General features: G+C 50.8%; 3 protein-coding genes across 3 annotated transcripts; 1 reads left to right on the top strand and 2 right to left on the bottom strand.

Annotated features, from left to right (window-relative positions):
* Window positions 1-124: 124 nt before the first annotated feature.
* sit2 (putative siderochrome-iron transporter) lies at window positions 125-2,101 on the bottom strand (the record flags this gene model as incomplete). Its single annotated transcript, XM_056657422.1, has 3 exons — window positions 125-1,062; window positions 1,115-1,728; window positions 1,794-2,101. 3 exons carry the CDS (start codon window positions 2,099-2,101, stop codon window positions 125-127), a joined length of 1,860 nt encoding a protein of 619 aa, XP_056510222.1.
* Window positions 2,102-6,528: 4,427 nt separating this feature from the next.
* Window positions 6,529-8,391, top strand: NUU61_006894 (MFS transporter; the record flags this gene model as incomplete). Its single annotated transcript, XM_056657421.1, has 6 exons — window positions 6,529-6,544; window positions 6,608-6,857; window positions 6,916-7,310; window positions 7,378-7,439; window positions 7,493-8,065; window positions 8,137-8,391. 6 exons carry the CDS (start codon window positions 6,529-6,531, stop codon window positions 8,389-8,391), a joined length of 1,551 nt encoding a protein of 516 aa, XP_056510221.1.
* Window positions 8,392-8,577: 186 nt separating this feature from the next.
* On the bottom strand, window positions 8,578-11,469 carry NUU61_006893 (uncharacterized protein; the record flags this gene model as incomplete). Its single annotated transcript, XM_056657420.1, has 3 exons — window positions 8,578-9,798; window positions 9,860-11,275; window positions 11,329-11,469. 3 exons carry the CDS (start codon window positions 11,467-11,469, stop codon window positions 8,578-8,580), a joined length of 2,778 nt encoding a protein of 925 aa, XP_056510220.1.
* Window positions 11,470-12,829: the final 1,360 nt, after the last annotated feature.

Here is a 12,829-nt window from a genome sequence, read left to right as displayed (position 1 = left end):
GAAGAAATAATGTATGCAAAACGTATTCTCCGAACACATGCATCATCGGTTATCTTGAGATATGGGGGAGAAGAGAGAGGGGCAAGGATGTAGGAAGAGAGACAGAACAGCGGAGCGCACATAACTAGAAGATCATGGTACCCTTGTTCTGTTTCTTGTCGACACTGTAGTTCCTCCACACGGCGACAGCAGGAATAGCCAAGAGCAGAATACAAGTCGAGGCAATGCAGTTTGCGCGCTGGGCCCAGCCCCAGGCGTAATTGACAGCGTCACGGCGAGCAGAACCGACAGGGAAGGAGGCATGGGTCTCGATACCATCGGACCAGATCTGGTGGGCGCTGGACTTCAGGTTGTCGGGCAGGCGACTGCGGAGCGCGTCGGGGAAGACGTTGTTGTAGATGGCGGCGGAGACAGTCAGACCGAAAGCACCGCCGACGCTGTTGAATAGACCCAGCAGGGCCAGCATCATCGGGGTACCCTCACGGCCACCGGCTGTCATGGCGGCCATGTCGTTGGCAATGATCAGAGTGCCACCGGCAAAGGCGATGAAGATCTGGCACATCACCACATACCCGATGCCGTGGTCTTGGCCACGGAAGTAAATCATCAAGCCCGAGCCGAGGATGATGAGAGGAGCGCCGAAGAACAAGGCAATGTGCTTGAAGCGCTTGGTGGCGTAGATGATGACACCAATGACTGGTGAGAAGAAGCAGGAGCCGACGTTGTAGATCTGGAGCATGTATCCGGCCATGGCGGGTTCCAGGTCGTAAGTGATGTAGACGAAGTTGTAGAAGTTCTGGTCCCACAGGTCAAAGCTGAAGAAAAGAACCGCAGAGAGAACACAGGCACCCAGGATGGTGCGGTCCTTGAGCAGCTCATAGCGGATGAACTGGGTGCGAGCACACCACTTCTCCCACGCAGCGAACACAAAGAACATAAAAAATCCCACAATAAGCATGGCGATGAAGGTGGCGCTCTTGTACTGGGAGCGGCCACCCTGAGCAAGACTGAAAGGCAGGAGGAATAAGATGAAGGCGACCATGAGCAGGAAAGCTCCAATCACTGTCAAATAATTAGCATTGAATCTAATGGCAATTTGCTGGGGGTAAGTTACCATCGAACTCGTGAACGTAGTGGACGATGGACTGCATCGTAGTGCGCCCACTCTTCTGCGGCGTATAGATACCCAGCTTCGTGGCCTTCTTCTCATAGTACTTGAAGACAATGGCCAAGGGACAAAAGACGAACGGCATCACAATGCAAAAGATACCGTAACCCCAACGCCACCCCTGGTGGGTACCGATGGCCTGCGCGGCCAGCGGACCAGTGAACGCCGTAGCGATGAAGGGCGTCTGAACAAATCCGTAGGCGAAAGCACGGAAACGCAGGCCAGAAGTATCAGCCACGAAGATTTCCAGGATCAGATAGATGCAGTAATATCCAATCCAGTAGAGCACATAGCCGGCCGCAAAGGCACTGGAGCCATTGCACGCCGCTAGGATAATCATGCCGAGAACATAAACGAAGACCGAGACCAGTAGACCCTCGGTGCGACCCCAGAGATTCAGGGTTTTACTGATGGGCAGTTTCAGCACTCCACCAACGACATTCGCCAGAATGTACGAGGTCGAGACCTGCGGGCCCTTGTGGAAGCTCGAGAAAACAAAATTGATCAGATTGCTGTTGATCGACGAGTGGAAGGCCAGCATAAAGATACAGAGCCAGATCCTACATTCATGGGATATGATTAGGGATGCACCAGGCCTTTGCGACAAGTAGACTATCACACATACCAGGCGTAGACGGCGGCGACCACCGGCCAGCTCCAAACCAGAGCCACAGCTTCGGCCTTTTGCTGACCTTGCTGGGCACCGGCAGTGACCTGATCTGGGCGGTCCTCGATCTCCTTCTCATCATTCTCGATTCCAACAGCCTGCTGTTCACCCTCGGAGGCATATGCCGGGGGCGGGTTGGAATCGGACGAAGCATCTTGATGATCCTGCTTGGTCTCTTGCGTCTCTTGCGTGTAGAGCCCAAAGAGCGAACGGGTCAGTCTCCCTCGCTCATCGCGACCCCGAATGGCATCGAGAGCACCGCCCATGATTGTAGTTTGGAGCCGTTCACCAGCTGAACTCAGGTGCGCCCAAAGGATGGTAGTCCTGAGGAGAGGGTGGGGGTGAGGAGTGTGGAAGAAAAAGAGGGAAGAGATCAGCGGCGCAGACGAATACTATAATGCAACGCGGGAGGGGCCCGGCACCATCAGGCGAGAATTTCCCGCAAGTCGCGCTTGCAGCGTGGATCCCGAAAAACCCTCGAGGGAACAAGAAGGTCTCCAATTCTTTTTTTTTTTTTCTTTTTTCTTCTTTTTGTCTGCTCGGCAAGGGGGAGGATCAGATAATCGGGTCCCCATCAGATACGCAGTGGGCCAATCCACGGTCGCTGTGGCTGTGGGGACGGCCCATTGATTGGTGGATGGTCGGCTGTCTGACCCAGAATGGCTTAGCCCAATCACAGCTACAATGCTGCCGTTTGCAGCGCACTGACGAAGGTACCGGCACCTCAGTAGTATCGAGGTAGCGTTGAGACTGAGATCTACGGTGATACATGCGAAGGCTACTTTTGCTTATAATTCAAGAGATAGCCACTGCCCAAACATTTTTTGCGGGCTTTCCCATCCCTTCGACTGGACCTGAAGATTACGTCTCCACTACACTTTGCGTTTCCGCGCGACGCCAAGACCGAAGACCGAAGTGGCCGAGAAGAAAAGAAGAGAAAAACAAACGCTTTTGGCCCCCACATACGAAACAAGCAATTCATGACACGAGTCCAGGATCACATTGTCTATCTCGGTCGGATCGGAGACGCCGTGAGCACTGGTATTGGGCTGTTTGGACCCAGCGCGGAGGCGCCGGCTCTCGATCAACAGCAGATATTTTCTCAACGCCACTCAATTTATCTGATCCGAACGGGCAGTCCCGGAGACGCAAGGCGACATCCTTCCAGCAACGCTTTGTCTGTCCACGGTTGTGTCTGAAGCTAGCTACGTCTAGCCCGGATATTGAAGCCCAAGAAAAAGCCATTGGCAAGTTTAGTGTGTCTACGCAGGCTGCGAGTGATCCGAAACCCAGTGGGTCTCATCGGGTCATCGGGTGTGAGTGGATTGTGATGCTCCCAATATGCTTGAGTTTTTTTTTTTTTTTTTTTTTTTTTTTTTTCCTCTTTCTGTTCCAGCTGCCCTCTCGCTTTCTCGAGCTAACTCGCAGAGATCCACTCGACCGTTCACCCTCAGACCTATCCAAGGATGGCCGCGTTATGGAGTGGGTAGGCGAGTCTGGCGCAAGAATTTCATTCTGCCAACAGCCTCCGTCCCAAAAGTCTTTTGGCCACCACAATCAATCAAATCAATCGATCCATCTAATCTAATCAATCAAACCTTTTCCTTCGCCGATGTTCGGCCTCCCAACATGTTGTTCACCGTGTCGCCTGAATGGGCCTTCCCGGCTTCCTACTTCTGAGGCGCGGTCGGAAGTACTCCGGCGAAAGTGCCGCGGTAGTTGTTGGCGTTGATGTTTTAGATGGAGTCTCCACCCCTCGCGTGGGATCGCTGCTCCCCAGAGGAAATTCATTTCGGAGCAACAAGCCGAGGGGAAAAGCTCACCAGGCCGCCTGCCGGGAGATTGCCGGTGAAAGGATCCGCTCACCCGAATATCTCCAGCCCATGACCCTCCAAGTAGATTGACTCTAGCAAAAGTTGGAGTCCATGTGGCTGTCGAGACAGTCAAGGATCTCGCCAAGGTTAACTCCGTGGATCGAGAATACGCTAGGGGCACTACCTCGCGATCCTCCCCCTCAATGTGACAACCAGATTCCTTGCCTCTGCGCCCAGGATTCTAGCAGCCCCAATTACTTGGATTAGCCATTCAAAGTCCATGTGGAGACTCATAGACCAGATGTTCATGAAATCGCCTTGCTGAGCTGATCCTCCGAGACACATGGCACGGTTCGCCACACGAGGCAGCATCATTGATCATGCGATGCACAGCCGGCGCAGCAAAAAAAACTCCGTCGAGTTACTTCCTTCGGGGAAAGTCAAAGTGGACCTGCATGGCACAGGTGCTTATAGATCTCGTTCATCTGACTGTACCAGCTCTAGGATTGCAAGTCCATTTGAGCAATTCAGCACGATTCTCTCAGCCAGGATCAATAGCCAATACCCAAGCACAGCAGCTCGCGTGAGTCTGTTCGGGGCACGAGGCCGTGTAAGAGGGATTCATCTGCGAGGTAACTGCGGCAGTGGGTCTGATACCGCGGCCGGATCCTTCGTACACGTCGGGGTATGTCTCGAATCACATCTATTGCTCAAAGCTTCCACTCGCCATTAAGCGATGTGGGATTTGGGAACATTTCTTGCTCCCAGCCTATTTTGGCCCCCACCCCTAAAATAGACTTGGTGGTCTGATTCATGTTTTGTTTTTCCTCAGCTAGCTTCACCGATTAGATGCCATCCCCCTTTCTTTTCCTTTCTTCTATTCTCTTTTGCCAGAGAATTTCTTTCCAGCCGTAAGATTTCAATGCTAAAGCAGCGAAATCGCAGCATTTCTATTTCTGCCTCTCCGAAGGAAAGCATCTCCTTTCACGCACGCTCTTTTCAACGATTCTCCAAGGCTGAATCGCGACACGCCTTGTGGTTGCGCTGAAATCCAGGAACAAAAAGAGGACTGAGGCTGACAGCATCCCAGCTTCGGGTAGCAATGAGCAGTGTTTCGAGACAATTGACCAAAGCCGGCGCAGTCTATTGTCCGACCGAGCACACCTGTCGGCTTGCCGAGTACCGCACGCCCTTTCTTATGGGGACCGGGAACCCGGTAACAACGAGGACTTGGAAGATGGTTTCACCAAAGCCAGCGGTTAGCCTGTGTATCTTGCCATGAGTCTGTGTGTAGGATCAGGGCGGAACTATAACGTTGTCAGGGATTGTTCGCTGGACTGGGAAAGTGATTTGGGCCATGGTCTGGGACCTGCACACTGAACGATGACTCTCATAGACCTGGCTCTTATCAGGCATAAGAGAGCAATGGAATTTAGCGGGTCATCTATTTCGAACTTTCCTAATTCCAAATATATTGCCTATTGATCTATTCGTGGGAATACCCGCCAGCAGTTTTGTAACTAGTCATGATCACAAGACCCTGCGAATAGACCCTGAAACCTAAGAGCACCAGGCATTATAACTCCAATTTTATGCCACTATTCCTTGCTCTTTTTACAATCCTATAATAATTAAAGGCCATTCTTGTCGTCCCACCTAAGACTAGCATTAGATCTATAGCATCGTCTCAGTATCTAGATGCCGAACTCTGCGTCGCAATCAATATTAAGAGTCAGTGTAGGCGATGTCAGCTGCTTATGGCAACCAGATAAAATATGCACGTAAGACTATGGACATCATACGCCACCTAGACTGCGGGAAAGCAGTTGAAAAAAAGTCTCTTGCAACTATCTCGAAAAAAGTATCCGACCACATCCAACAAATCAAAGGTTCGGACCGCAAAAGTGGGTACAAGGGTCTGGATCAACGGCTTCAAATGTACAGCTTCTCAAGTGAGAGTGGCTTGGTTCTATACCAGCCCTCGGTGTTTCCATGCCGACAGAATTGCTAGACCAATCAACCACCGCAAAGGGTTATCCACACCAGCTCTAAGTGGGGATTGCGATTCCCCATTTCCTTCTCCGCGTTTTGTGGGCCAGAGCCAAAAATATCGGGGGGATCTTAGAGAAACAAATCGTTTCCGCTAAAGAAACAGAAAGAAATCAAGCAAAAAGAAAGCCCTTTCCTACGAGTAAGGTGACATGATTAGGCTGTCGAACCTACTCATCCTCGAGGATCTGGCCCTTGTGCTCCGTGCACGAAGGAGTGTCCACAGGTCTCCTTACCACGTTTTTTTTTATGCAAGCTGCATTGCCGGGCCTCGGGGTCCCTGCTCCGGGCACCAGTGCATAGAGCGTTAATAACTCTTATTCAATCCTTCTTATCCCCGTCACCGCATCGCCCCTGTGAGGAAATTATAATAATGCTCGTATTCCCCGGTCCTTAGCCCCGAAACCCACAATAAGCCGGCTTCCCAGGATCTTACTGGCACTGGGGATGGTCGGGTATAAAAGTGGAAAGAATAATGCTCGATATACACCGATCTCTAAACCCCGAGCCCCACAATATGCCGATTTTCTAGGATGTTAATAGCACTATTTATTGTCGCGGAAAATGGTAGAGGAAATCACATCCCCTCCTCTCTTTCTTTCTATCTTCTGCATCGAAGACATCATTCCGTGGATTCTTCTTCCCATACACACCAGACGTTAGTACTAAGAGTGGGCTCATACGACTATCGCTCACGCGCCTAAAAACTACTCGACCGGCCCCGCTTTGCCTTTGCGACAGCAGTATAGCAAGCACTACGACGCAAATCCCCAGCATAGCGCATTGCAAAAAATACCAGGATTTTGTTGCAGGGAGTAAAGTGTCCCAAAATGAGGGACAGCGAGAGTAAGCTATCCTTTGGGTTTCTGCAAAAATCTCACTCTAAAAGAAACCCAACAGATACATCAGTGGACGGATCCACTCCGGCTGTCAGCAACCACGAAATCCACCACGTTGATGGGGAAAAGCGATCGTTGCATGACTCGGATGATGTCGAAAAGGGCCCCGCAGAGCCGGACAATGGCGAGCAGACAGACAATACCTGCGACCCGAACATTGTCGATTTCGACGGCCCAGATGACCCGGAAAATCCTCTGAACTGGACCAAGAAGAAGAAGGTGACTGCGACGGTGTCTATTGCGTTGATCACACTTCTCACGTATGCTTTACCTTACTCGAGGACGCCAGATAGGGCCCACGGCTGACAATTTCTACAGACCTCTCGGCTCGTCAATGTTTGCGCCCGGTGTGCCCCAAGTGATGGCCGACTTTGGTCTCACAAACCCGGAGTTGTCATCCTTTGTGGTGTCAGTGTATTTGCTGGGATACTGCTTTGGACCATTGCTCATCGCACCTGTCTCGGAGATCTACGGGCGGCGAATCGTCTACAATGTCTGCAATGTGCTCTATGTCATTTTCACCGTGGCCTGCGCCGTGGCCCCCGAGGTTGGAAGCTTGATTGTGTTCCGGTTTTTTGCTGGCTGCGCAGGAAGCTGCCCCTTGACTATCGGCGCGGGTTCCATTGCGGACATGTTTGTCCAGGAGAAGCGAGGCAGCGCCATGGCCGCGTGGGCTCTTGGCCCTCTAATCGGGCCTGTCATTGGACCTGTTGGTAAGTTGGTTATCACGATGACTTGACATCCATGGAGTTAAGCGCGCCTACTGACTCGAAGAATTAGCCGGTGGCTATCTTACGCAGGCGGAGGGCTGGAGGTGGACTTTCTGGGTCCTGGCGATTGCAGTCAGTGCATACTACAGACCAAACAAAAAGAACAAAATGGCTAATGTACGCAGAGCGGTGCCGTCGCCATCAGCTCGATCTTCTTTATCCGCGAGTCTTATGCACCAACGATTCTGGCTCGTAAAACCAAGAAGCTGCGCAAAGAAACCGGCAACCCCAATCTACGCTCTGCCCTTGATTCCGGCCGAACACCCAAGGACCTCTTCCTGTACTCGATTGTGAGGCCCACGAAGATGCTCTTTCTCTCCCCGATCGTCTTCATGCTCTCCTTATACGTTGCCGTGATCTATGGATACCTGTATTTGCTGTTCACCACAATGACCCTGGTCTTCGAGGACCAGTACGGCTTCTCGCAGGGATCCGTCGGGTTGGCATATCTGGGGATTGGAATTGGCTCGATTATTGGACTGGTCATTCTGGGCGCTACCTCCGACCGGCTGTTGAATTATCTTGCCGCTAAGCATGGCAGCAAGAAGCCCGAGTTTCGGCTGCCACCTTTGATCCCCGGTTCGCTCTTTGTGCCGTTGGCGTTGTTTATGTATGGATGGACGGCATACTACAAAACCCACTGGATCGTGCCGATTATCGGCACGTCTTTCCTGGGTGTTGGCATGTTGATCGCCTTTGTAAGTCATAGCAGCCCCTTTTCTACTGCAGGGTTTTGTGGTGGACGCGATGCTCATCTCCACGATAATAGATGACCATCAGCACATACCTGGTCGATGCGTACACGATCTACGCTGCCTCCGCCATGGCTGCCAACACCGTCTTCCGATCCCTGATGGGAGCTCTTCTTCCTCTGGCCGGCGGGAAAATGTACCAGACCCTAGGTTTGGGCTGGGGCAACTCCCTCCTCGGTTTTATCGCACTGGCGCTGTGCCCGCTACCGATTATCTTCTATATTTACGGCGAGCGCATCCGGACGAGTAAGCGCTTCCGAGTCGAATTTTAAATCGACTGTGACAAGCTTGCTGTAATACTTGCTGTCTGCATTCATCATGCATGAATCTCTATCCCCATATAATCCATTGAAAGAGCGATTATCTCGCCTATCAGAAGCATGGATCTGGCGCTCTCGTGTCTCATAGCTATGGTTTAATGTCTTATCAAATAAAATTTCTCTCTATTAAGTTCAACTTCATTTGATAACCATTTGCTCCTTGGCCAAAGCTTGAATCTTCTCCCATCTGGGATCTCTGAAGCACTCCCTGGCCTGCTCTTTAACCCATAAATCCATATCCTCGACATGCTGACCTGACACGGCCTCCACCATTCCTACCAACATCTCGCGAGCTTCATCTGTCGTCAAGCCACTCGCGAGACCATGGTGCACCCGACGCATCATTTCATTTCCGTCTGCAAAAGAAGCCAACTCGGGCGCACCCTTCTCTCGGAGAGCATTTGCAAGAAGCTTATCATCCCCAGTCATGCCCGTGTTGCGGGAGTACAGCGACTCCAGATCTGCGGTGAGATACGACGGACCAAAAGCCTCGGATGCAGGCACGATGCGAGCAAACTGCCAGTCAATAACCCCGGTGATATTGAAGTCGTCATCGACGAGTAAATGGTCGCCCTTATCGTCGACGTGTTTAAGGAAGAATCTTTCCGGCGTGTCAGTACGAACTACCGCTGCCGCATTGCGGCGCAGGTAGTCGTAGAAAAGGAACGCTTCTGTCGGGTATTTGTAGTGAAGTTGACCGTCAGCGATGAGGTCCATGTATTGTTCCGTGATGCTGAGAATATATTCCAGCGGCGTTACAAATGGTCCGTAGGTGTTGAGTGCCACGAAGCGGTTGCTAGCAATGGAAGATACCTCGATCTGCTCTCCTTTCATCGTTAGTGACCCAGCAAGAGGGAATGGGTGCTTGTGGATCTCCAGCATGATATCAGCGACTTGCTCGATCACTCGTTTCTTCTGAAAGGGTGAAACATTGTGACCGTCAGATGGTTTTCCAGGCAATGCTTCCATCAATATATAGTTGACGCCTACACGGTTTGATGGCTCACAAGCAATTCCGTACCCAAAGACCCGCGGGGCAGGGATATTAGTCGACTCAAGGAACTTGAGAGTGGCATATTCGCTCGCAACAAGATATTCTACCAGCTCCAGCGGTACGTCGCTGAAGCCTGTTCGGGGGATTCGCACGATCCATTTCTCGCCGTTGTCGAAGTTGAGCCATGCGTGATAGTTGGCACAGCCCATGATAGCGCCGTCTCCGAGGTGTTTTCCCAGCTGGAATTTGCAGTTGATGTTGTTATTGAGTCGAGTGCCAACTCGCACTAGCTCCCAGGTGTTTATTTGCGATAGTAGCTCGGCGACCTCGTCGTTGATTGACTTCTCCCAGGCTTCGTCGCTTACCTGTCATAGAAATATCATGAGTCGAATGTCAGTTTAAAAAAAGGGCTTGGGATATGCATACCTCCCACGAAGATGAACAGTTGTGATACTGTTTTGACTGATGCTTCGCACACAGGTGTCTCCTGCACTGCGCACAGCTTCGTCCCCGCACACCAGCTCGTGTACAGTCAGACATTGAGCAGGTTTTAAACCGAGGAGGCTGGTGTTCCTTTGCTTCTGCGACTGGCTTTGGATAATCCCAACACTCTCCGCTTTTGGACAAAAGGGCCCGTAACCATGTATCGTCGGCCCATTGACAGATACGATTTCGACGCCAATCCTCCCAGTCAAGATTCAAGTCAATCCCAGTAGCAGTGGAGACTATACCGTGAAAGACAGATCTCGCCTCATCCCACATCAGGTTCATGCCCATTCCCAAGGCAAAAGAGAATCGACGTACAAGGTCAGACCCAGCAGCAAACTGTGCCAGAATATTACTCTTAGCCTTCACGGCCTGGGCCATGATATTATCATTGCAGGATGGCCCTGGCTTGCCACTGAATATGTCGTTCATCTCAGCAGTCAAAAGGGAGGGGCCAAATGCTTCGAACACAGGAACCACTCTCGCAAACGTCCAGTCAATGATGCCGGTGATGTTATACTCGTCATCAACGAGAATATGATCACCTTTGTCATCCATGTGCTTCAAGAAGAAAGGACCATTGTCGAGACTCGTGTCAAAGGCATTCCATCGACCTGCCTCTGCTAGAGTCTTTAGGTACTTGAAGATCAAAAAGGCATTCACAGGGTACGCAGAGAAGAGCTGCCCATCGCAGATCATCTCAAGATATTCATGAGCGAACGTTGCATAGTAGTCTCGTGCATTGCCAAAGGGTCCCATTTCGGAAAAAGTGCCTGTGCGATCGCCCACAATAGGGCCAACGCGGATATCGTTGTTGGGTCCAAAGGTCAGACAGCCGATTTGGAGGAATGGGACCCGGTGGAGAGAGCAGAGAATGTCAGCATACTGGGCGTACACTTTGCGCAATTGCTCTGGAGAGGGATTCTTGTTCATCAATGGAATACCCGGAAGTTCATCGATGAGCATGTACGCAACGCCAACGTGATTGTTGGGATCATTTCGCAAGCCGTAATCATGCAGTCTCGGCGCGGGTACATCGACACTTTCAAGCCATTTCAGCGTCGCACATTCAGTTTCCAACACGCGGTTACTGAATTCATCCGCGAAGGAAGTGAAGTTCTGTCGAAGAATCCGAGCAAGCCAATTTGTTCCATTGGAAAATTGAATGCGTAGGTGGATATGCATGCCGCCCATCTGCGCCCGACCAAGAGGGTCCGAGGCATCTAGTTCACATGGAAGACCGCCATTGCACTCTGATGCTCGTTGCAGGAGGGCTTGGTCTTTTACGTTACGGCGAAGAGCTTCCAGTTCTTGAGTCTGAGCAGTAGTCCATGCATCATCGTCGAGGGGGTCCCTCTTGAGTGAAGTCAGAACAAGAATTGACAAGCCTAGAAAGAATCATATCATACCTCGCAGCTATGCCCTGGGGAGGAGACATGGATAGCGCAGAAATGTTGTTCGCAACGTTCGCAGAGACCCACGTCGAGGGCTGCAGAAGCAGAGCACCTTGGTATACAACAATCCCAGAAGCGAAAAGGCTGTGATGGCATGCTTGCTTTCGCTAATTTCTGCCTTGTGAGAAAAAATGAACAGACCACAGACTGATTGGGGTCTTCTTGGGAGTTTCCACCGCTGGAGCTTTGTAGCAAGGGCGACTTGTCCCAACAGTGGGTGTGGGCAAGGAGGAATGTCCCAGAACATGTGAGCAGAAGTGGATCAATTGGAAAGGGAATATGATCTGTGCTGGTTGGATTTGGACTCGAGGAGGGTGATCTGACCCAGAAGAGGAAGGCGAATCACATTTGAGGGGCTATGATGTCGATCTTGCGGGCAAGAGCACGCGACTGCATCGGCGGCACAGCACGTTGCAGATAGAAAGGGGATCCAAGTCCTCAATTCAGCGCGTCAAATGCCTGGAGATTTGTTTATGATATAATTACGGTGCGAGGGGAAGGTGCACGGCCCCTTCGGTGCGTTACTAGACCAATTATAGGGAAGGAGCCTGCTCCACTCCAGGTTTTGAGGCTTTGCGGGTAAGCGCTTTTTGAGGCTCAAGAAGGCAACAACTGCGCAACAGTCTACTACTCTCGTCCGGCTCACTTAGATGCTCTGCGGTATTAGGGAAGGGGGTGGCGGGTTCGAATATAGATATGAGTACAAATCCCACTCAATCGATATTATAAACTATTTTGAAAGCATCGCTTTGTCTTGAGACACTACGTTCACTAAGCCCATCTGAATCAACAAAAATCAACAATGTCGAACAACGTCGAATTCCACCCCACCAACACTCATGTGTCACCCATGCCTCGGCCAGTGAACAACATCGCGTCTAGCCAGCGTTGCTGCGTGCCTGGATGTGGTAGTTGGGCACAGGCAGGATCTCGCTACTGCACTTCTCGTGAGTATACTGCATATATACACTCTTAAAAGATTCTTTGGTTAATTATTTGATCAGATAAGAAGTAGTCAATATACTAGGCTCTCCGGCTACCAAGTCTTGTCTGGGTTGAAGGCCTTGGTCACACGGCTGTCTATCTAGGCAGGTTTCTGGGGGACGCAATACTTTTGTTTTCGACGTTCGTTACATCCATGGGTGATTCAACATCAACTTCATGGATCTTGTTGTTCTTAGTGGTTATTTTGTGCCTTTTCCTTTTTGAAATTTGTCTTAGTTTGAAGTCAACAGTCAAAGCCTTTTATCTTGAAACCCCAGATAAATTGATATAAATCTCTTCGTAGATGAAATTATGGAGTCTTTATGAATGTAGGAGGTTCTCTCAATTGGAGCCTTCAGAACATTACCTTTTGGTTAAAAGACATCTATGAGACCTGATTTTACAGCGAGACACCGTGTCTAATCACGGCCTTTTTATTTTCGCCCTTTATCCCTCAAAAATCTATCCTTTC

Source organism: Penicillium alfredii (assembly GCF_028826965.1).
Source record: "Penicillium alfredii strain IBT 34128 chromosome Unknown utg000009l_segment0_segment0, whole genome shotgun sequence".
In the NCBI taxonomy this organism is placed as follows: Eukaryota; Fungi; Ascomycota; class Eurotiomycetes; order Eurotiales; family Aspergillaceae; genus Penicillium; species Penicillium alfredii.
This window is presented reverse-complemented; position numbering and strand designations above follow the sequence as displayed.